This window comes from Scardinius erythrophthalmus (assembly GCF_964197995.2).
Source record: "Scardinius erythrophthalmus genome assembly, chromosome: 6".
NCBI classification, from domain to species: Eukaryota; Metazoa; Chordata; class Actinopteri; order Cypriniformes; family Leuciscidae; genus Scardinius; species Scardinius erythrophthalmus.
The window spans coordinates 21,919,706-21,943,654 of record NC_138226.1 but is presented as its reverse complement, the minus strand read 5'-3'; the positions used below and the strand labels follow the sequence as shown (position 1 = coordinate 21,943,654).

General features: G+C 37.5%; 1 protein-coding gene across 2 annotated transcripts in view; it reads left to right on the top strand.

Moving 5' to 3' along the window:
- Window positions 1-23,949, top strand: part of dgkg (diacylglycerol kinase, gamma) — a 114,833-nt gene that overhangs the window by 4,097 nt on the left and 86,787 nt on the right. For both annotated transcript variants that reach the window (XM_081369167.1, XM_081369168.1), the window contains exon 2: window positions 17,942-18,287. In XM_081369167.1, coding sequence (XP_081225293.1) covers window positions 18,227-18,287 — 61 coding nt within the window. In that variant the 5' untranslated portion in view covers window positions 17,942-18,226. The remainder of the gene's footprint in view (window positions 1-17,941; window positions 18,288-23,949) is intronic.

The window sequence follows — 23,949 nt, the reverse complement described above, 5'->3', positions numbered from 1 at the left end:
GATGAAATAAAATAATACGATCAGACATACAGGTAATACAAAAACGAATAAATTACCTCATCCGTGATCATGATTCATTAATTCCATTTAGATACATCGCTAGATGGTGAAAACGCATTAAAAAAAAACGACATCTCCCATCGTCACCTCCTTCATAGCGTCATCAAGCTTCGCCTTTGTTATTGTTGAAACTGCGCCCTCTTGTGGTCAAATACCAAAGTCGCATACTGGAGCTTTAAGTAGTGTGTGAGATGCTTTTTTTCTTTCTGATTTGTTCCACGGTTCCTTCTGCAGCTCTTCTGTGGCCTTAAGTTATAAAAGGGGCCGGGCCGCGGGTTTGTGGGCAGAGCATGTATAAGATTAAATAAAATAAAATAAAATAAAAGGTCCCACTTTATATTAAGTGGCTTTAAGTACTATGTACTTGCATCGAAAAGTAGGTATATGTACTTATTGTGTTCATGCTGTATTGTAAAACACTTTTGCTGCTATTGAGGTGGGATACGGGTAAGGTTAGGAACAGGTGTGGTGGTATGGGAAGGTTTAAGAGTGGGTTAAAGGGTCAACAGTGTAATTACAAATGTAATTACATAAATTAATTACAGCTGTAATTACATGCAGGTATTTTGAAAATATAAGTACAATGTAAAAACATGTATGTACACAATAAGTCCATTGTATCAAATTATTATGACCGCCGCTAGCGTAGCTAGCGAAAGCGGTCATATAGGGATTGTCAAAGTTTTTTTTTTTTTTTTTTTTCGTCACCCTACTGAATTTTTCGTCAACGATACCAGGGACACCGAAGCACCGGGGAACATGAAATTTGGTGGGCATGTAGCCCCACTAGACTTCTAAGGAAAAATTTCGTTTGGTCCCCGGGGGCCACTCCCCCCCCGCGCTGGGCCCCCCCAAACCCCAAAAAATGCAGTTTTTCCTAAATAACTACCTGAACCGTGGCACCGAGGATGAAGAAATTTTTATGGTATGTTGGTCTACTAGACTTTTACGGAAAAATTTCGTTTGGTCCCCGGGGGCCACTTCCCCCCCCGCGCTGGGGCCCCCGTAAATTTTCCGTCAACGATACCAGGGACACCGAAGCACCGGGGAACATGAAATTTGGTGGGCATGCAGCCCCACTAGACTTCTAAGGAAAAATTTCGTTTGGTCCCCGGGGGCCACTCCCCCCCCCCGTGCTGGGCCCCCCCAAACCCAAAAAAATGCAGTTTTTCCTAAATAACTACCTGAACCGTGGCACCGAGGATGAAGAAATTTTTATGGTATGTTGGTCTACTAGACTTTTACGGAAAAATTTCGTTTGGTCCCCGGGGGCCACTTCCCCCCCCCCCCCCCGCGCTGGGGCCCCCGTAAATTTTTCGTCAACGATACCAGGGACACCGAAGCACCGGGGAACATGAAATTTGGTGGGCATGCAGCCCCACTAGACTTCTAAGGAAAAATTTCGTTTGGTCCCCGGGGGCCACTCCCCCCCCGCGCTGGGCCCCCCCAAACCCAAAAAAATGCAGTTTTTCCTAAATAACTACCTGAACCGTGGCACCGAGGATGAAGAAATTTTTATGGTATGTTGGTCTACTAGACTTTTACGGAAAAATTTCGTTTGGTCCCCGGGGGCCACTTCCCCCCCCCCCGCGCTGGGGCCCCCGTAAATTTTTCGTCAACGATACCAGGGACACCGAAGCACCGGGGAACATGAAATTTGGTGGGCATGTAGCCCCACTAGACTTCTAAGGAAAAATTTCGTTTGGTCCCCGGGGGCCACTCCCCCCCTGCGCTGGGCCCCCCCAAACCCCAAAAAATGCAGTTTTTCCTAAATAACTACCTGAACTGTGGCACCGAGGATGAAGAAATTTTTATGGTATGTTGGTCTACTAGACTTTTACGGAAAAATTTCGTTTGGTCCCCGGGGGCCACCCCCCCCCCCCCCCGCGCTGGGGCCCCCGTAAATTTTTCGTCAACGATACCAGGGACACCGAAGCACCGGGGAACATGAAATTTGGTGGGCATGTAGCCCCACTAGACTTCTAAGGAAAAATTTCGTTTGGTCCCCGGGGCCACTCCCCCCCCCGCGCTGGGCCCCCCCAAACCCAAAAAAATGCAGTTTTTCCTAAATAACTACCTGAACCGTGGCAACGAGGATGAAGAAATTTTTATGGTATGTTGGTCTACTAGACTTTTACGGAAAAATTTCGTTTGGTCCCCGGGGGCCACTTCCCCCCCCCCCACGCTGGGGCCCCCGTAAATTTTTCGTCAACGATACCAGGGACACCGAAGCACCGGGGAACATGAAATTTGGTGGGCATGTAGCCCCACTACACTTCTACGTAAAAATTTCGTTTGGTCCCCGGGGGCCACTCCCCCCCCCCGCGCTGGGCCCCCCCAAACCCAAAAAAATGCAGTTTTTCCTAAATAACTACCTGAACCGTGGCACCGAGGATGAAGAAATTTTTATGGTATGTAGGGCCCACTCTTAAGGGCCCACATCAACCTAGCCCATAATCAGTCATTTGTGATTTGCGCCCCTCCCATAAAAAATGAAAATGCAATATTATTCTGCTTTTATCGCCCCTATCTTCAGTGGAGATGTTCAGAACTGCACCATATTTCATGTGTATGATTAACTTGACATCCTCTGGGGGTATCCTCTGCTAAGTTTTGTAGAATTTCATCCATGGGGGGGGGGGGGTATAAAATAAATTCATTTATGTGCACATTTAGTGACTGTACACTCATCGGCCTGTAGATGGTGCTGTTGAGCGAAGGGTTGCTGGTTTAGGATGATACTGTCACACACACACATGCAGGAATACAAACAAATGCAAGCATGCACACACACTGACATCCACACGCACAGACACACACCCATACACACACATACAAATCCACATGCACAGACACACAAACACACACGCGCACACAGACACACACATACACAAACACAAACACACACACACACACACACACACCTACACACACACACACACACACACACACACACACACAGACAGACATGCACATACTATTACTTTTTATAGGTATATACATAAACACGCAATACAGCCAAATTACTCCACGTCATTTATTTTTGTGGAAAGCCAGTGCAGGCCTGAGCGGCGGTCATATTTTGTACCGCGATGCGGTACATCTAGTTAATTTCAATGTTAGTACATAGTAGTATTAAAGCCACTTAATATAATGTGGGACCAAATAAAATAATGCTGAAATCTAAATAAAGCTGAAATAAAATAAACTATTAGATGAGAACTTTTACTTAAAAACTGCGATAAAGTAAGTGTACTAAAATGACTAAAACTAAAGTCAAATCAATTGTGCCAAATAGAAATATTTTATTAAATGACTTGAATACTTAAATACTATATAAATAATGCTAAATAATACTGAACTGATCACCAAGTTTTTCCACCACTTTCTTTAGCAGTTCTCTTAATTTGGTGTGACAAATGAATTATTAAAAGTACAAATGCTGTATTTTCTCAATTAATATGAGGTATTAGAAACTAAATGTATAAGAATTAACATGAAATAGAACATTGCTGTTAAAATATTATAACATGGCATATATGAGGACAATTTAAATATTGTAAATAAAACTTTATGCATTACAAAATAAAAAATTAAATATATTGAGAGTATGAGAAGCATTCCTGTGACAGAAGTTGTTATTCCCTGATGGATCTATAGGTTATAGCTGATTATAAAATGGCTGTCAAAAGTGTGTCATTGACAACTATAATTGCTAACAAGCAAAGGTTGAGTACTGTAGTTTGTTTCATAAAAACATATATTGTAAAAAAGATCATGTTGATAAATAGATTTCATGGCTTTTTTCTACTGAATTCAGTGTTACACACAACAACAAAAAGACTCAGTGTCGAAACTCTAGTTACACCTATGTTTCTCATGCACACATTGTGAATATTGTAAACTGTTAATGTGGCGAAATAAAAAAAAAACTGCTTGAAACTTCTTGAACACACAGTGTATTTTTGTAAGCACAAGTAATATCAGTTAGACAATCTACAACCACATACTGTATAAATACACTCAAGTTGCAACTTGCTAATTTTTTGGCACATCTGGGAGTTTCATGTGAAAGGCCAGCAGTTCCTGTCATTGAAATGGCATTATCAGGTCTCTTCCAGCCTCATCCCTAGGGTTTGATAATGTGACATCTTTAGCTGCCACTCTCATGCGCTGTCAGAGCTCTTTCTTCCGGCTGCACGCCATGACCACAGAGATCTGTTGAGTTCTTCTGTGGAGAATATTACAAAAATATTACACCATACCTTATCATACTTAAGACTGTGACAAGCAGCTGGGTGTGGGTTAGTGAAACTGGCTGCACATAGTAGCACTGCTGTTGTCTCTGAATGGACTGCGACTCCTGCGGCCCAGCCATGCTGTTTAATTCTAGAGTGGACTGTGTTTATGGAAGCTGGGATTTTGATGATTCTGTGCCCCTCACTAACCTCTCAATCCCAGCTGTTCAGCCTGCCACTCTCTGCAGATTTTTCATTCATCACAGCCGCTGTCTCATTCTCCTGTGTATAAACTCTCTGTGTGAGCCTGTCCTCTGTCCTGGAGGCGAGTGATTTTACTGCTATGGCTGGACGGCAGTGCACTTGGAAACACAAAGACTTTTAATACTAAAATATATGCATATGTTATGTACAATACTGTTTAAAAGTTTAGGGTTAGTAATACATATTTTTAAGAAAATAATACTTTTATGCAAGGATAGGCTACATTAAATTCTGCAAAAGATAGTTATATAGATTTCTATTTCTAATAAATGCGGTTCTGAAAAGAAAAATCACTGTTTCCACAAAAAAAGATTAAGTAGCAGAACTGTTTTCAACATTGATAACTAATATAATAATAATATGCACCAATCAGCATATTAGAATGATTTCTGAAGGATCATGTGACAACATGTGGTGCCATCCCAAAGAGGCACAAAATCACTTTAACGGACCTTTACCTCGACTGTTCCCAGTTGGTGGAATGGCAAGCCTAACTCAACCCGAGCTGCCATTTAGAGTCTTAAGCCATTTTCATGAAACGTCTGAAGACGCATCTTTTTCATCAACACATGACCCATTAACACTTACTGTTCAATGTATCTATTTAAAAAAACAACCTTGCTACGTGTAATGTGCTATACTAACTGGAACTGGTCACAGCACTTGCATACTTGTTGCCCTATTGTTGGTTTGATTGCTTTTATTTGTCTCCTCATTTGTTAGTCACTTTGGATAAAAGTGTCTGCTAAATGATTAAATGTAAATGTAAACTTATACGATGGTGTCCGCTTTGTAGAATGAACCATAAAGGGAATAACTATTTTCATGTAAAATGGCAAGAACAGTGTTAGGGTTTGTTTGGGTTAGTACGTAGTAGCAGCTTAATTTGAGTACAATGGAATCAATCTGGGAGTTTCATGTGAAAGGCCAGCAGTTCCTGTCATTGAAATGGCATTATCAGGTCTCTTCCAGCCTCATCCCTAGGGTTTGATAATGTGACATCTTTAGCTGCCACTCTCATGCGCTGTCAGAGCTCTTTCTTCCGGCTGCACGCCATGACCACAGAGATCTGTTGAGTTCTTCTGTGGAGAATATTACAAAAATATTACACCATACCTTATCATACTTAAGACTGTGACAAGCAGCTGGGTGTGGGTTAGTGAAACTGGCTGCACATAGTAGCACTGCTGTTGTCTCTGAATGGACTGCGACTCCTGCGGCCCAGCCATGCTGTTTAATTCTAGAGTGGACTGTGTTTATGGAAGCTGGGATTTTGATGATTCTGTGCCCCTCACTAACCTCTCAATCCCAGCTGTTCAGCCTGCCACTCTCTGCAGATTTTTCATTCATCACAGCCGCTGTCTCATTCTCCTGTGTATAAACTCTCTGTGTGAGCCTGTCCTCTGTCCTGGAGGCGAGTGATTTTACTGCTATGGCTGGACGGCAGTGCACTTGGAAACACAAAGACTTTTAATACTAAAATATATGCATATGTTATGTACAATACTGTTTAAAAGTTTAGGGTTAGTAATACATATTTTTAAGAAAATAATACTTTTATGCAAGGATAGGCTACATTAAATTCTGCAAAAGATAGTTATATAGATTTCTATTTCTAATAAATGCGGTTCTGAAAAGAAAAATCACTGTTTCCACAAAAAAAGATTAAGTAGCAGAACTGTTTTCAACATTGATAACTAATATAATAATAATATGCACCAATCAGCATATTAGAATGATTTCTGAAGGATCATGTGACAACATGTGGTGCCATCCCAAAGAGGCACAAAATCACTTTAACGGACCTTTACCTCGACTGTTCCCAGTTGGTGGAATGGCAAGCCTAACTCAACCCGAGCTGCCATTTAGAGTCTTAAGCCATTTTCATGAAACGTCTGAAGACGCATCTTTTTCATCAACACATGACCCATTAACACTTACTGTTCAATGTATCTATTTAAAAAAACAACCTTGCTACGTGTAATGTGCTATACTAACTGGAACTGGTCACAGCACTTGCATACTTGTTGCCCTATTGTTGGTTTGATTGCTTTTATTTGTCTCCTCATTTGTTAGTCACTTTGGATAAAAGTGTCTGCTAAATGATTAAATGTAAATGTAAACTTATACGATGGTGTCCGCTTTGTAGAATGAACCATAAAGGGAATAACTATTTTCATGTAAAATGGCAAGAACAGTGTTAGGGTTTGTTTGGGTTAGTACGTAGTAGCAGCTTAATTTGAGTACAATGGAATTCAAAGGGAGGTCTTCACCATGATAGAAAACATGTGTGTGTGCGTGTGTGTGAAACAAACACAGCTGCAGACAGTTAGTCTCTGGCGCATTGATTCTGAGTGTCTCTTTACTACACAGCAAAACCAATTTGGCTGACTAGCCAGCTAGCAGCGTGGAACTAGCTAGCTATCACCAGATTTCATTCGTTTGTTGTTGTTTTCGTAACTAATAGATGTTCTTTAGGCACAGTACCATGGATAAGAACATCTCTTACTGTAAAGCTGTTTCGAAATGGCCTAGTGAAAAAGCATGACGCAGTTAACATGTCAAGTGTGGACTGAGAGGCTTGTAGATCTGGATAATTTCACATAATAATGCAGTTCTGCTCCTCTTAGAGTTCCTTACTGTTGCATGCATTTCTACATAAGCATCTCACTAAAATTCCACTAATGTGAGATGTAAATTTGTCAGTGGAATATGACTTTGTTTATAGACATTGTATTATCCTATATTTTACGTATGGTTTATTACTGTATATTTATGGCTTAGAGTTGTTTTAGAGACATGTCTGCATAAAAGACACTTAAAGTTGTGGTAAATTTGAATGTATAACCAATTATACATTATACAGAGATGTTTACAGCAACGATTCAGATAGCTTAGGCTGCTGATGAGAAAGACTTTCCTGAAATATCTATTAGCTCACTGTTTAATTTTTGTTAAAACATTTCATGTTCAGTGGGAGGAAGGTCGTGACAGGACTTGAAGAGGGCGGCTGCAAGTGGATTTTTATTGCTAATTACGTTAATGATAATTTCCTTTGGTACTTTACTGAATGGTGCATATATGATTAATAAGGTTATTGGAAACTCTGTGTCTGGGGCAGAGTGGGAAGTGATGTTATAAACAGGGCAGAAAATAAGAGAAAGTTGCTCATACTGTAGCCCTGTCAAAGCTCAACCGACGATCGCTGAGATTCCAGTTTATCAGTTCGCTGCTTTTTGAACCGTGAAGTTCTTTTCCATCGTGGGCTGTGCCTGTGCAGGAGTCCATCACATCTCTGTCATGCTGAAACTGTCATGTCAGTTGCACCCACATTACAAAGGCACAGTGTAATCATTCGGACCTTCCCCAGTACTACATAGAGAAACTATATGTGCTGGCTACGTAGAAAGAGTTTAATAATGCATCTGAGAAAGGGTCAAATAAAGAGGTACATGTAAAAGAATGGTCACATAAATTCTACATGAAAAGGAGATGAATCATGGGCCGAGCAAGTAGTTTGGAGAAAAGTGGGGGAGGAAGAGAGAGAAATGGAGAGAAAGATCTAATATAGATGTGAGGGAATGGTATAAATACTCCAGGGCTGGAGGATAATGGAGTGTCATTTGGAGACAGAGAGGCAAATGGAATAGGGTACATGCATTTCTTCACTGCTAGAGAGAGAGCGGATGGAGAGAGAGGATAATGAGGCTCATACTGTTTAATGGCACTAAGAGGTAAAATATCTCTGGATAAGATCTGTGTTCACTGTACAAGCCTTTTGCTGGACAACACGCTCTGTCCCAGTCTAGACCCTGTTCCTGCTGCAGTCTGAACTAGAGGAATTTGCTTGAGCTTGTAAGTCAGGGGAAAAAAACACCTCCAGGGTTCAACAGTAAGGGTTCGGTGTGAGAGAGATTTCAAACATATTGGTGGAACGGTGCATTTTACTACATCTTGTGTTCATTGGTCATGTTTAAGCCCTGAAAACATAAATATTTTACATTCTGTGATTTATTGTACGTTGTAGTTGGGGTCAGAATTTCTTTTTTTTTTTAAGATTAATACTATAATTCAGCAAGGGTGCATTAAATTGATCAAAAGTGACAGTAAAGACATTTATGTTACAAAAGATTTGTATTTCAAATAAATGCTGTTCCTTTGAACTTTCTGTTCATCAAAAAACCCTGAAGAAAAATAATGTAGCACGGTTTCCACAAAAATATTAACACAATGTTTTCAACATGTAAAATAAGCCATGTTTCTTGAGCATCGAATCAGTAAATTAGAATGATTTCTGAAGGATCATGTGACACTGAAGACTGGCATAACAGCTGCTAAAAAATCATGATGTCATAGCTTTCTGAAATACTGTTGTGGCGAGGAGGACGTGGTTCATCGAGGGGAGAGAGAGAGACAGTAGATGAGCGGTGTGTAAGTAGGTCAAGTGCAAAATGACAAAACACCACGTAAAGCCTAGGCCTGGTCCTCTCTCATCCTTCACTTTCGCCGAGCCTTCTTTTATGCGTCCGAAGCTCCTCCGTGAGAGATACGAGACCAGTGCAGGGTGCAGGAGGCGCTCATCAGTGATCACGCCATAGGCTTCGTGCCGTCCTCCTATGGCCCACGGCCTCGTCCTGCTTGCCACAACTGTAATTTGATTGTGAAAATGATGTGGATAGACTTGGAAGCATTGTATGAATTACAGTTATGATTGCAAAGTAAAAACATTTTTTGTTGTCTAATCAATATTATAAATTATGAATCAAAACCTTTTCCCTGATGCATCAATTATGCTGCTAAAATTAAAATGTATCATTTTTGTAGTAACACAAGACTGATTGGACAAGCAGAAAAATTGTTGAGTTCAGATCAAATTGTTAAGTGGAAATATGTTGAATATGCCACAATATACATAGAAATCATGAAGAGCAGAGTTTAAACTGTAACTAGTGCAATATAAATATGGAACAGGCTTAATTTTGGGGGCGGTTTTCACATTTATTTATACTGGGATAGTTGTTTAGTGTTGACAGGAATATTGGGCTGAGAAAGGGTGAATGGGATCAGGACATGAAACTGGTTTCCCATGAACCACCAGCTCCTGTATGTGTCCCGAGCTCTAAGCACCACATCTCTGACAAGCTCAGTAATTTAGGACGTCTAAAGACAGGAGTCAATCTAGAGACCATTTCATATATAGATAGTGGAATCTTTTATTTTTCAAACTATTGATTTACACTTGTCTGATGTATGAACCATCATGTCATTAATGATTTGTTTTTAACATCTTCTTACATCTACAGTAAGTTGTCCACCTTTATCATATATGCATGAAGTGTACTGGACCTGGTCCAGTAAGATGGTTTATTGACATACATGGAATTTTTTTTTTAAATCAGTTTACTTTTTGAAATGTGGGTGTAGTGCACTTCTCATTCTTTTACATGTTATATGTTTACATGCATCCGATTTAACGGTATATGAGAATGACGTTGCATTATGTTTTGCTTTCTTGTGGACTGGTACAAACACAGATCCCATAATGCACTGATGTACACACACACTCCCTCTGATACACACACACAAACCCATAACCGCTTTCATTTCATCTCCTTGCTGCAAACTTATGACGTCAGGTTGCCAGGCAACTGTCTGAGCAAACAGAATCCCTCTCTGCGCAGAGGGGAGGCCCCATCCTGTTGATCAGCACGTGGCTCGAGCAGCCCATTAACACACACACACACTTTTGCACAATACAGCCATTAACTTTGTCTCTCGATCCTTCCTTTAATGTACACATTTCCTTGCCCGGCCAATTAGTGAATTCTGCCCTTGACAGTAATAACTTATGGATGTATAGCTTACATTGTTAGGAGGAGAAAAATACTATGAGTGATGAGGGAAACCCACACAGGAAGAAACGTTTTTCTAACCGTAATGAGGAATGGAGCAAAGTGAAAGGCAGTTTGCATGGTGGGAGGATCAAAAATATTTTCCTTCTTCTGGTGATACTAGAATGAAATCCTTTACCACAAACCTTTTTTCTTAATAGATGACGGTTATGTGTTTATAGTCTCTGTCTTCTCTCGTTTCTTTTTTTATTTTTTCACCTTTTCACCTTGACTCTACCTCACATTTTCCACCTTTTAGCACTCGGCACGGCACGTCTCTTTTCATAAGGATGGAGCAGGTGGATTTGATTCTTACAGCGTTCTAGCAGCAGGAAATTATGGCACCTCGATAAGACAAAATTTTCAGCCTGTCTGTTTGAGACACCACAGTAAAATGATCTCATTCTTTAAACAAGACCCTATGGTGCTTTAGTCTTCTTTAGATAAATAGCAATTTTTTTAACCGTGAAATCAACATCTGAAGTATGATTTCAGTGGTCATGAAAATTGGCCCATACTTACTTTTAGGACTGATAATTGCCATAGACCTCGCAATTCTATATTACAACAATATTTAGCTCATTTTGCTCATACCATATTGCAATTTTGGAAATTTATATAATTTGGCTTTTGATTTCCAGACTGTTGATGTCTGTTTAAGTCTTAAAATATTTAATTATTATTTTTATTTTTTTTATAACAGTATTCTTTCAAATAATTGTAAAAACTAATAATAATTCAACTAAATAGCTTCAAAAATACAAATAACAAAGAAACACATTATCAACAATAAGACAAAGACAAACAAAGAGTTTTCAAAGTTGAACTTCTTTTAACCTGACACAGCATCACTGGTTAAGAACATTAAGTCACATTAAACATTCTTCCCAGTAAAATGTCTGGGAATTCCCATTTTAAAATGTCTTTAAATGTAATCACTACTGAATGAACATAACAGTGTAGAAAGACGGTTACTATTTTATTGTACTGTATCAATCATTTTATAAACATTTTAAGAGCATTTAAAAATAATTTTTTCATGGTAACAATTAAAAATCTCAAGAATCCCGGTTAGTTGCAGAATTGATTTTTCCCCACCTCTCTCAGTGTAGCAGAAATCGGAGCCTCTTCCCCTGAGCAGGATGTTTTAAATTCACTATGAACTCTCTCGAGCTTTGTGAAATATAATATAAGTTTGGTTATTTTGATCCTGACTTGCAGATTGTGAATAACCTTTGCTAAACTGTGAATTAAAATGTGAAAAAGGACTTATTTTAAGGGTAGGCAGAAATACAAGCCTGTCACTAGAGCACTTGGACTCAAACCAACCCTTTTTGTTGGCTGCGATGTTCTATGTTGTGCTAATGTTGGCACATATTTATAAAGTGGCTCAGTACAGTTATGACAAGTTTTTATATTATTTATCCTAGACTGTGTTATTGATATCATGTTTGGCAAGCTGAAAGGAGAGTTTAATTTTGGGAATCAGATATATTGTGTGTAATCCAGAGTTAATACTTTTGGGCCTTGTCCCATAGGAATAGTTCAGTTCTATTTTTGGTCTCTACATGTTCCACAAGGGAAAAGCAAATTCACTTTGAAGTCACAGATGGTAACAGAAATTACGTCCTTGATTATGGACCAGTAAATCATTTTGAAGTAAAATGAATTATGGGGGAAAATTTATTGTCTCATATGAATTCTCGTATTAATGGATAAGTTGTTTATGCTTAAGGTACACAGTCATGTCAGGGTTTTGATGAGTTATTACTGACTTATTTGTCTTTCTATTATTTCCATAATACCAGACAGGCTTGCATGATTGGATTGATCATTTAATTATAGAGATAATCATCGATAATCAAACTTAATTTGAAGCAATGTTTCAATTAGTATCCTGTTTCCTTAGTTCTTAGGATGCATTTTTATGCACGAGTGGCATGTAACTTTATGCATTATTATTTTTAAATTCAAGAAACCGAACACATAAATGTAGTATTCTTTGTCCGAGACCGGACAGAAGTTAAAAAAGCTCAGTAATGCATTTTAGTCTAGGTCTAGGCTAAGCCTGGTCTGTGAAACCGGGGGTCAGGGCTTAAATACATGGGGAGTAATTAGTATGAAACAGAACGGGTGTGATAGAACTAATTAACAGCCAGGGAAACTAACTAACTTAGACACCAAAACTGAACATACACGTTACAATCGTCTGTCTATGCACTGTTCTCAAGAATGTTTAATAATAGATGTCAATGTGGAGAGTTTAGTTGGGTTGGATGATTCATTTTGAGACTTCAGAATAACAGGCAAGATTTCACACAGTGATAGTCTCTGCTTTTCTGTGTGTTTCAATACAGTTATATCAGCACCTACGGCAAAATCTTTATCTTTATTTATCTACAACCGATTGCCATATATTCGTTCTCAATCATCCACTTATTGTTTATCAGTTTTTGCTTCCTTTGTTTGTGCTTTTACAATGTTTTCCACATAACTGAATTTACCTGAATTAATCTCAAATTAAAGAATCCCATTCCAGTCATTTGAAATCAAGAAAGTTTAGTTTTTTATTAATTTTAATGGTAAATAATACAATTATTTCATTTATTAATTTATAATCACACAGCAAATCAGCCTTGATTGTCTCTTTTGACAGTGTCATAAGTGTTTCCCTTTTTTGAATGACAATGCTGTTAAAATCATCCAGTTAAGATTGCAAAATAAACTAAAAGAAATGTAAAAACACTTCCAATATATTTTGCTGTTGATATCAAAGACTGTGCATACTATTCACCGATTATGATTTTTCAAGGCAGATTCCGATTTATTACAAGCAAATTGTCCCATTTTTTTCTTCTTTGTTTAAGCAAATGTATTTGTTTATTTCCTCTATCTCAGGCAAACTAGCCATTTGAAATGAGAGGGAACCACTGCATTTTATTCTCGATCCAAACAAAGATGCTACACACACATGTAGCATGAGCAGTTGTTTTTGATTTGAATTAAATCGTTTAATTTCAAGATTTAAAGCAAAAACAGAATGGTCTGACTTTATTTGTGAAATTATGCTACATAACACTTGCACAAAACAAAAACAGCAGATGGACTAAATGGAAATGCAAATTCACTCTGTGACAGTAGGTGGCGCTTATGGAACAGCAGAGGTTTCTTTTGGAACCGCTGTACACAAAGCAGCACTGCGCTTATAAACACTACTTTATCCGGAGGTAAGAGGAAAAGAAAATGTCATTGAAACTTTTCTGAAGACAGTCAGTTTCCAACCCCCACCCCCAATTCAATATTTAAATATTTCTTCCTATATTTCGAGATTCGCGAACAGTGAGCTTGCTGTGCCTGGTACAGTATTTGCTCAGCAGGTGCATCTGTGTTCACTTCTTTCCGTCCGTCTTCTGTGTGTCCTGTCTATGGCCTGTGTTAACGTCCTGTTAATATTTCCACACAAATTACATTTTGGGAAATGGTTGCAATGCAGTTTGCATGCAAGTCCGCAATAGAGATCGCCAAAATAAAACTTAAAAATCGGTCGACTGACCATAAATCAGAACCAGAAGATTTTTTTCTACAAACACATGATCCGCAAGCGGCCGGTTCCCATTTATGGTCGGTCAACCGGTGCTTCTCTATTACAAACTCTATAACGGTACACTGTAAAAAAAATATTTTTTCTTTTGTCAAATCAACTTTGTGGATTAAACAACTTTTAATTTATGTGGTTCAGATAACATAATATTTTGAGTTTCTGATGATTAAATCAATCTCCTTCGTTGTATTAACTCAATTTTTCAATTTCAATGAACTTAAAATTTTAAGGCAACCAGGTTACTTAATTTTTTAAGTTAAACCAACAATTTTTTTTACAGTGTATTGTGGTACAGATTCTTCAGGGTGCATGACATCTTGAAACACCTAATATTAATTCATTTTATTGTTTGACCATTGATATATATTTTTTTACCTTGGCTTTATATTACTTTTTTTTTACACTTTGTGTAGGCTATTTTATACTTCTTGTCTTCGTCCTCCCTCGTGCTTAAACTCTTTTCTCTGTACAACAAACATCACACATCGCTCTGTGCTTTTTAAACCAGTGGGAATGAACTCACTCCCTGGCATGCTGTAACTCATGGCAGCCCTATCAACTCCATTGATTTTTGTCTTTTTACTCTGTCTCTTCCTCTTCTCATCATGGCAGTTTCTCATGCGTCGGCTCCTCTCACAGATTTTATGTCCGTTTCTTCCCTCCCTGTGAATGTGCTGGTAAAGTGCTGTTGATTTCTCGTTCTGCTTAAACTCTTCAGGAGTGTCAGAACAGGGAGAGAGACAAAGCTAGAGAGAAATAGAGACAGAACGAGATTATTCAGCAGACAGAGAGCGAGGGACATTGATTGGTGTGGCATGCTGAGCACGGAAGCAGGCCAAGCCCATGTGAGTCATTTGCTGAGTGGCCCTTTGAACTCAGAGCTATATGGAGGAGCAATGCAATGTTGTTTTAACTGGGTGTACTGGAGCGAAGACAATGTCCAACTGAAGGCAAAGACAGCATACTGCATGAGTTCTACACCTTGTCAAAAACAAAAGGAGATACATCATTATTTTCAAGTTAAATTGTATTGCTCAGAGGTTGCTTTTTCTTATCCCAGGAGGCTTACTGTTGTTCTCCATTGTGTTTCAAGTCTAAATCTTGTCTTATATGTTTGTTGTAAAATCTCTTGAATGGAAAAAAGTGAGAGAATTATTGCAGATGCTATCTTTCAGATTTTGTCTGAAACTGAAAGCAGGGGTCTTCAAGATTTGACTAGCTCAAATTTAGCTAAAAGTTTCAAATCTATTGAGTAACCACTTTAGAGGTTTTTGCATCTGAACTCTTCAGATGCAAACTCATATAAACACATATATATATATAAATATGAAGAGTTCAGAAGTGCCATCTGAAATTTTCTTCTAGAATGATCATTTTTATGAAGCTGGTATATTTAAGTTCAGTAATTTCACTTAAATGGCAATGAAAATTACCTATTAATTGCCATTTAAGTGAAATTACTGAACTTAAACGAGCTTGATAAAAATGATCATTCTAGAGGAAAATTTCAGAGGTTTTTGCATCTGAACTCTTCATATATATATATATTAGAAGAGGCAACGAATTAGTGCTGGGCAACGATTAATCGTGTTTAATAAACTTTGTTTACAAAATATATGTGTGTGTGCTGTGTATAATTATTTTGTATATATATATATATATATATATATATATATATATATATATATATATATATATATATATATATATATATATATATATATATATATATATATATATACACACACTACCGTTCAAAAGTTTGGGGTCAGTAAGATTTTTTAATGTTTTTAAAAGAAGTATCTTCTGCTCACCAAGGCTGCATTTATTTGATAAAAAACAATACAAAAAAAACAGTAACATTGTGAAATATTATGACAATTTAAAATGACTGTTTTCTATTTTAATATATTTTAAACTGTAATTTATTCCTGTGATCAAAGCTGAATTTTCAGCATCATTACTCCAGTCTTCAGTGTCACATGATCCTTTAGAAATCATTCTAATATGATGATTTGATGCTCAAGAAACATTCCTGCTTGGGTTGTTTGCTAGAATCAGAGACCTTGTAATAAATGTATAATAAATAATGCCTGACATGAGTCGATAACCTCAAGTCAGCTTAGAGACGTTACTAAATCTGTTTTTCTCTCTGTCTTACTCTATAGATAACTCCAGTTGACAGGTCATCAGTTGCTCTTTATTGTAACTTTTGATCAGTTTAACTCATCCTTGATGAATAAAAGTATTGATTTATTTTATTTATTTCCCCCAAAAATAAAAATAAAATTCTTACTGACCCCAAACTTTTGAACGGTAGTGTTTAATGTTACAAAAGCTTTAGATTTCAGATAAATGCTGTTATTTTGAACTTTCTATTCATCATAGCATCATGAAATAAAAATGTAAATAACTGTTTTCAACATTGATAATAATCATAAATGTTTCTTGAGCATCAAATCATCATATTATAATGATTTCTGAAGGATCATGTGACACTGAAGACTGGAGTAATGATGCTGAAAATTCAGCTTTGATCACAGGAATAAATTACACTTTACTGTATATTCACATAGAAAACAGCTGATTTACACTGTAATAATATTTCACAATATTACTGTTTTTGTTTGTATTTTTAATCAAATAAATGCAGCCTTGGTGAGCAGAAGATACTTATTTTAAAAACATTGAAAATCTTACTGACCCCAAACTTTTGAACGGTAGTGTATATATATAGGGCTGGCGATTTAACATGTTCATTTAAAAATTATGCGTTAAAATAATTGAGCACATTTAACACACCCGCCTTGCACCTGAACTAAGTAGGTCATTGTATATATATATATAAACTAATATAGCTTCAAAACATAAAAATAGTAGCCTAAAAAGCATTTTGAGATGCAGGTAGGCCTACATTTAACCACTTACACAAAGACACACCCAGCCGCATGTGCGAGTGCTCTTTACAAAGCGCACATCAGCATTTGAAATTGAAAGCAACCTTATGTCATTGAGTTTCTTATTTTTAAAATATAAGCCCACAGCATTCCAAACGACATAAATGATGCCTTCGTTGAACATTTGTAAGGAAAATACCGGTTAGAGTGGAGAAAAAAATAGTCAGTTGCACTGTTAGTATCTAGTGATGAGAGCTGAGGAAGTGTGGATGAGACCAAAGAGGATAGGCAGGAGAGTGAGGGTGAGCGTAAGGAAAAACGCCAAAAGGTGACCCGTGGAGGAGTGCGTGTTGTGTCCTGAGCCAGGTTGAGGTTAAGAGTGAGGATGAAGTGATCTGAGGTGTGCATTTATTTGACATGCTTTTATTTTACATTTACACACCCTTGTGTCCATTCAAACCTGTATGACTTTCTTTAGTGGAACATGAAAGAATATATTTTGAACTGAAGAGTGTTGGTAACCAAACTGTTTTGGTCTATAAATATATCTAAATACCAATTCAGATGCAGCTTCTGAAATAGCCTAAAAGTTTGTGTAATAAATTCTATGTTGAATTAAATAAAATATTGAAAAAAATATCTGCATTGTGAAAACCATATAGGCTATTTATTAATATATTTACATGTGATATGATATTAAATATATTGTATTATTGGCCAGAATGAAAATGATGAAGTGGATGAAGACCGCTCTAGAGGAGACACATGTGAGATTTCTGGAGAAGCAGGACTTAAGCAAAAGTCAATTTACTCTCTTGGAGAAACAATTGAGATATTACAGGCACACAGGCTCTGTTGTCATTGGGTTGTTTGCTAGAATCAGAGACCTTGTAATAAATGTATAATAAATAATGCTTGACATGAGTCGATAACCTCAAGTCAGCTTAGAGACGTTACTAAATCTGTTTTTCTCTCTGTCTTACTCTATAGATAACTCCAGTTGACAGGTCATCAGTTGCTCATCCGTGTGCACCAGTCATCTCACCACAGCAGAGCTGCTCCGACCGGTGGCACGGCACGCGCCTCACCTTCACACTGCCCTCGTCCTTGCGCCCTCCCTTGTTTCGCCAATCCTCATCAGGGACGCCAATTCACCATCTGCTCGTAAAGGAAAGCAATATGAACTTGCCAGATCATACCATCTCTTTCTCAAACCTCACCTGAGGACAATCAACTTGGTTCCTCAAGCTCGCCGCGAGCGCTCTGATCAGCGAGATGGGAGACTGGGTGTGTCTTAGCCCAGCCGAATTCTCCCAGCTGCAGCAGTACAGTGAGTGTGAGTATCTGAGCACAAGAAGCCTCTCCTCTGACCTCTGGCGGGTTGATTGGAATTGATTTTGGGGCTACCAGGTGGATAAGAATGGATGGGATATTTTATCGTTCCATTTAGTTGGTTCTTGGCCATGCTTTTCGATAACTGTACCACTTAGCTCCATTGTTTAAGCTGATGCTTTGCTCAATATATTATTTTGGAAGATGCTTACACATTCTGAGGCTGACCCACTTGACTTTTAGGAAGCAATGCTGGGAATGTAGGCTGTATTGACGTAACACATCAATGTGCTGCCAGTGCTCTCTGCGTCGGTATTGATTAACAACGTTTAATGCAGTTATTGATGCAGACCACTTTATAAGCTAAACAAGCCTATGAAATTTTAAAGTGATGGTCTTGCTTATCAGTTCACAATTTTTTTATTTTGCAAGGGATCTGTGATATGACGGTATTAAGGGAGTATTGAGTGGTTATATTGATTTGATGTAGGAAAAAAGTGAAATTGGATGCTAAAGCAGGATCAGATATTAATTCAGCATGTTTCTATTATTATAAGGGCTTTCGGTAAGTCTGACTCATCTTTTATCATTGGACTGGCTGTGCCAGCACATAAGCATGTGTAATGTGGAGGACTATGCTTCATCTGGTCAATAAGGACCGCATTAGCGTTGATGATATTTTGAATGTTTTCTTTACAAAGTTTATTTTGCATATTGTGTAATTTGCAGATATCAAAACAGGTGGTTGACTTCAGGCTATATCTCAAGTGCCAAGAACAACATTAGAGTGCGAATGCAAGAATGCAAACATATTTTATTATAAAAGTATATATAAATTTTGCTGGCAAGTTGGCTAATTGTGATTAGCAGTTCACCATTCAAGATTGAGGATGGATCAGCCACGCTGGTGTATATAGTAGGACAATGGATTATGGGTAGCAGGAGTCAACATCATTAGCTGCACTGCTGCCAGAAACAGTGTTGTTGGTTTGATGCTGGCAGCATAGAGATCAGTGCGAAAGTGTATTTCAGAAAGTCTTCTCTTTAAAAGGCGGTCTGATAATAAATATAAATGTAATAATAATAAAAATGTACAGGAAGAATGGCAAAATAACATTAATCTTTTTCTGCGTGGTCTATGGGCACTTTATTAAGTTATAATACAGGAGATTTTAAGAGTTTATCGTAGGTCCATCAGACGCTCCCATATCTCCAAGAAGGTCTGAACATCACAAGTTTATTTCTTGACAATTAGAGCCTTCCTCAGTTACATTTTTAAAAAGAATTATGTACACCATAGTCGACTATTACCTCAGCTGAAATGTTTTTTTGTTTTCTAGTAAATAAAACACAAACTTTTCAATTCTATTTTTTGATTCAGTTTTAATGTAGATTAAAGTATGTGTAAATTAGTGCTGCACGATTAATCGCATTGCAATCGCAATCGCGATGTCAAGCCTACGCGATTATATGACGCAAAATGCTGCGATTTTATATTAAATAAACAAATTAGCGCTGTTAACGCAATTAAAGGGATAGTTCACTTTGAAATTAATTTTTGATATGTTTTAGCTTACCTCAAGGGCATCCAAGATGTAGGTGTCTTTGTTTCCGCAGTAGTTTCAATTTTGATATTTTTAGGTCAAACCGTTCTTGTCTGTCAGTCATATAATGCAGGTCGATGGTCACTGTCTCAAAACACAAGCACAGAGTCCAAATTAAAACAATTCCCCATCGTCCAAATGAAACAATTCCCCATCATAAGTACACATTGATGGCCTAAGACACGAAACGAGCGGTTTGTGTGAGAAAACGAATCGTATTTATATCGCCTTGGCTACTGCAGTTCATTGGAACGAAACCGTAGCCAAGGCGACATCTATGTATATATCTATACCCGCCCGCGCCGTCAGATCATTTTGACGTGTGCTGTTTTCAAGAGATAACAACGATATAAATACTGTTCGTTTTCTCACACAAACCGCTCGTTTCGTGTCTTAGGCCATCAATGTGTACTTATGATGGGGAATTGTTTCATTTGGACGATGGGGAATTGTTTTAATTTGGACTCTGTGCTTGTGTTTTGAGACAGTGACCATCGACCTGCATTATATGACTGACAGACAAGAACGGTTTGACCTAAAAATATCAAAATTGAAACTACTGCGGAAACAAAGACACCTACATCTTGGATGCCCTTGAGGTATGCTAAAACATATCAAAAATTAATTTCAAAGTGAACTATCCCTTTAACGCAGCATCAAATGCTTTTAAACCATTCATGCAAAAAAGAAGACAAAAAAGAACGCGCTGTCAGTGAATGTCCTCCTGACACACACACACACGACCCACAGATAGACGCGCGCCAGTATCAAGTTCTCTTTCGCTGTAGAACGAACAACACACATGTATGCCAAAATGAATGCGCTGCCTGTGAATGTCCTGACTGTGACACACAGAAAGACTCGCACTAATATGCGTGCGCACAAAACAGCATGCCAGAATACAGTTCTCTTTCGAGCTTGAACGAACAATAACACACAATTATGCCAAAATGTCTTTTTGTCGAGTATCTTCATAACATAAGAGTAGTCTTATGATGAACGTGAAGAGTTGTGATGACTCGTGAGAGAATGAGGCACATGTGAGATCCGCGTCTCTGACAGCAGCGGCTGGTCTTAAAGGGACAGTAACCACTAATTATATCTGTCGCTAAAGTTAATCAAAGAACAAAGGGAACAGGGAAAAACACTCACTGCTCTTGACTAAAGAACTTTTTTCTTTAGGCAGATTATCACTAATTTGTCTGTGCATTTATTTTCCTTGAGAACCAAGCAAGTTGACTCATGAAACCATTTGTTTATTATATCGCATATCGCAATCGCAATATTGACCTCAATTATCGCAATATGACATTTTCCCCAAATTGTGCAGCCCTAGTGTAAATATGCATTTTGAAAAAATAATTTAGACAATGTTTATGAAATAATATTCATAAGACAGCAAACTTTACATACTAAACCTCTAAAGCCACTGTTGTTGTGTGATTATCTGCACGGCCTGGGTAATATGAATTTCAAAGAGACCTTTGTGCCATTTTAAGAGCTTACCTGTAGAATTACCATGACATTTCCAAAAGGAGCATCGATCTATGCTTTGTGAGGTTAATTGGCTTGTTGGAAGCTGGTAATAAATCTAAAATACTCATAAAGTCAGGAAATTCACATTTCTTTTGTTTGGGGCCTGGTAACAGATTTGATTAAAACCCCTTGAGGAACAGTGGAGACTGAATAATCAGTCAGAAGTGCTCACAGCCTGGACTCTGCCATTATACCACTTTTTAAGGTATAATGTCTTTAAAAATAGCACATGCATTATGTGGTGTATATTTTGGGATACTGGACACATTTCCATTAAGAATTCAGCTGGTGTGAGATGAAGCATTAATCTTTACACTTTACATCTTACAGATGAATTGCCAGGCCTGTCTGGCTGTAGCACTGATTTTAGCATTACTGTAAGGTAACGATGTAATGGTATGAAAATTTCATATCACGATTGCAGTGACCTAAAATATCACGGTTATCAGTATTATCACTTTATTGTTAAAATATGATGGAAATGTTCAAAAAGTACTTAAACACACACTGAAATCAGTTATATATCGAAAACCAACAAACAGATAAAATGAACAGTCCTATACAATTTTTGTTTGCATGAACACAATAATAACACTAAGAACGACAGCCAGATTTTGAATAGCTAAACAAAATATTTTGCTTGGGTGACTTAAAAAAATGCACAAAATGTTTAAATTTAAGTTTTGACAAAAAAAAAGTTATAAAATGATAAACCTCACATTTTAGCCTTTAAACCGTTTTCAAGATAAGAGATGAAAAACGATTATAGGTATTTTATCTGCTCCGTGAATAATCCTAGATACCTTATTATCTGAATTTCTGAGATTTTTAGAATGTATTTTACCTTATTTTCCATCAACTGGTTAAAGTTTACTGGCCCAAATGAAAATAAATTCGGTAACGCTTTACAGTGTCCTTGTTACGTTACATGTACTTACCATAGTAATAACAGTAAATTATGCATAATTACATGCAACTAACCCTCAACCAAACCTTAATCCTACCCTAAACCTAGAATAAGTACATGTTGTTGATTAATATTGCCTGGTACTTAAATATATAATTACACTGTAACAATAACACCTAAAAATAAAGTGTAACTGTAAATTCATTCTCTGCCAGTTGTTGGTGCTTACTGAACAGCAGAAATAGAGCCATTTCGCTGATAACCGCTGTACAAAAAGCAGTGCTGCACTTATAAACACTAATTTATTAGGCATTAACACCTATTTACACCAAGACCGATAACTATAACAATAACTATATTAGTGATATCACTGTTTATTATAAATGTGCGCTGCAGTTATCTCATCTGCTGCTCAGGGATTTCATGGTTTATCGTCAAACCAGTTACTGTTTCATTCCTAATTATGAGTGAATTAATTATGAAACTCTGTTTACTGGTTCTGTCATACAATGCAGGCTGTCCTCAAGAGGAGACAGTGTGTATGTTCTTGCCACTGAGCAATGTGTTGGCTCAGCTAGGTGCTAAGTCTTTTATTGTTTTGATTCAGTGGTGTTAATAATCAGTGGAGTACATTTGTCATCTCTGCAAAATGAGCTGCTAATTGAAACTCCAGTCACAGCAATAAGATCCCCCACTATTAAAACACCCAGACACACAGATCTGTTAGTAAGAGGATGTGTTCGCTGCCCACAGAAGCCCCAAGCTATTTGTAGTTTGGTGTCAGTCTTTAAGTCAGTGATGAGTCTTGTACGTTTAACAGTGTCAGAGTCCATTTGTCTCAGTCCAAAGATCAGAGATTTAAGATCCCTGTGTGTTTGACCTCTGACATCACACTTCATGTTCTGAATTATGATCTGAAACTATAACAGCTCGTAAACCTCTGATTGATAATAAAAGTGTGATGTCAATCTTTCCGACCACAGAAATCACCAGACTGCTTTGTTCTGAGTTGCACATCCTGAGGGAAGACTCATTTTGCTCAGATTAAGTAGTGGGTGCAGTTTTGTTTTCAGTCATGAGGGTCTGTCACATTCCCTGCTGCCCCCAACTGTTTTCCCCATAACCACTGAGTCTCTATATAATGACTCACCTCAAACTACTGCTTATGATTTGAATGTTGGAATTTATTTTTATCCATTTAAACAGATAGTTCACCCAAAATGATAGTAATGTCATTATGTACTCACCATCATGTTGCTCCAAACCGGTATGTTATTTATTCCATGGAACATGGAAGTAGAAATCTTTAAACTCTTTTCTGTACAGTAACGATTTATATAGTCAACCTCCAAAAAAAATATTAGTACTCTGTATTTCAAGTTGTCCTATGTTTGAGAAACAAAATCTTTTTTAGGTGAACTGTCGCTGTAAGCCACATCAAATTGTGGCTTTTCCTTTCCCTAATGGTGGTTTATTGTTTTTCCATACTATTATAATATGTTTTAATATTTTGAATTATTGTTAATTTTTTATATTTTCAGTTAGTATTAATAATTTTATGTTTTTTTGTGTGTGTTTTTTTCATTTTTATTAGGTTTTTTTTCATATTCTATATAGTT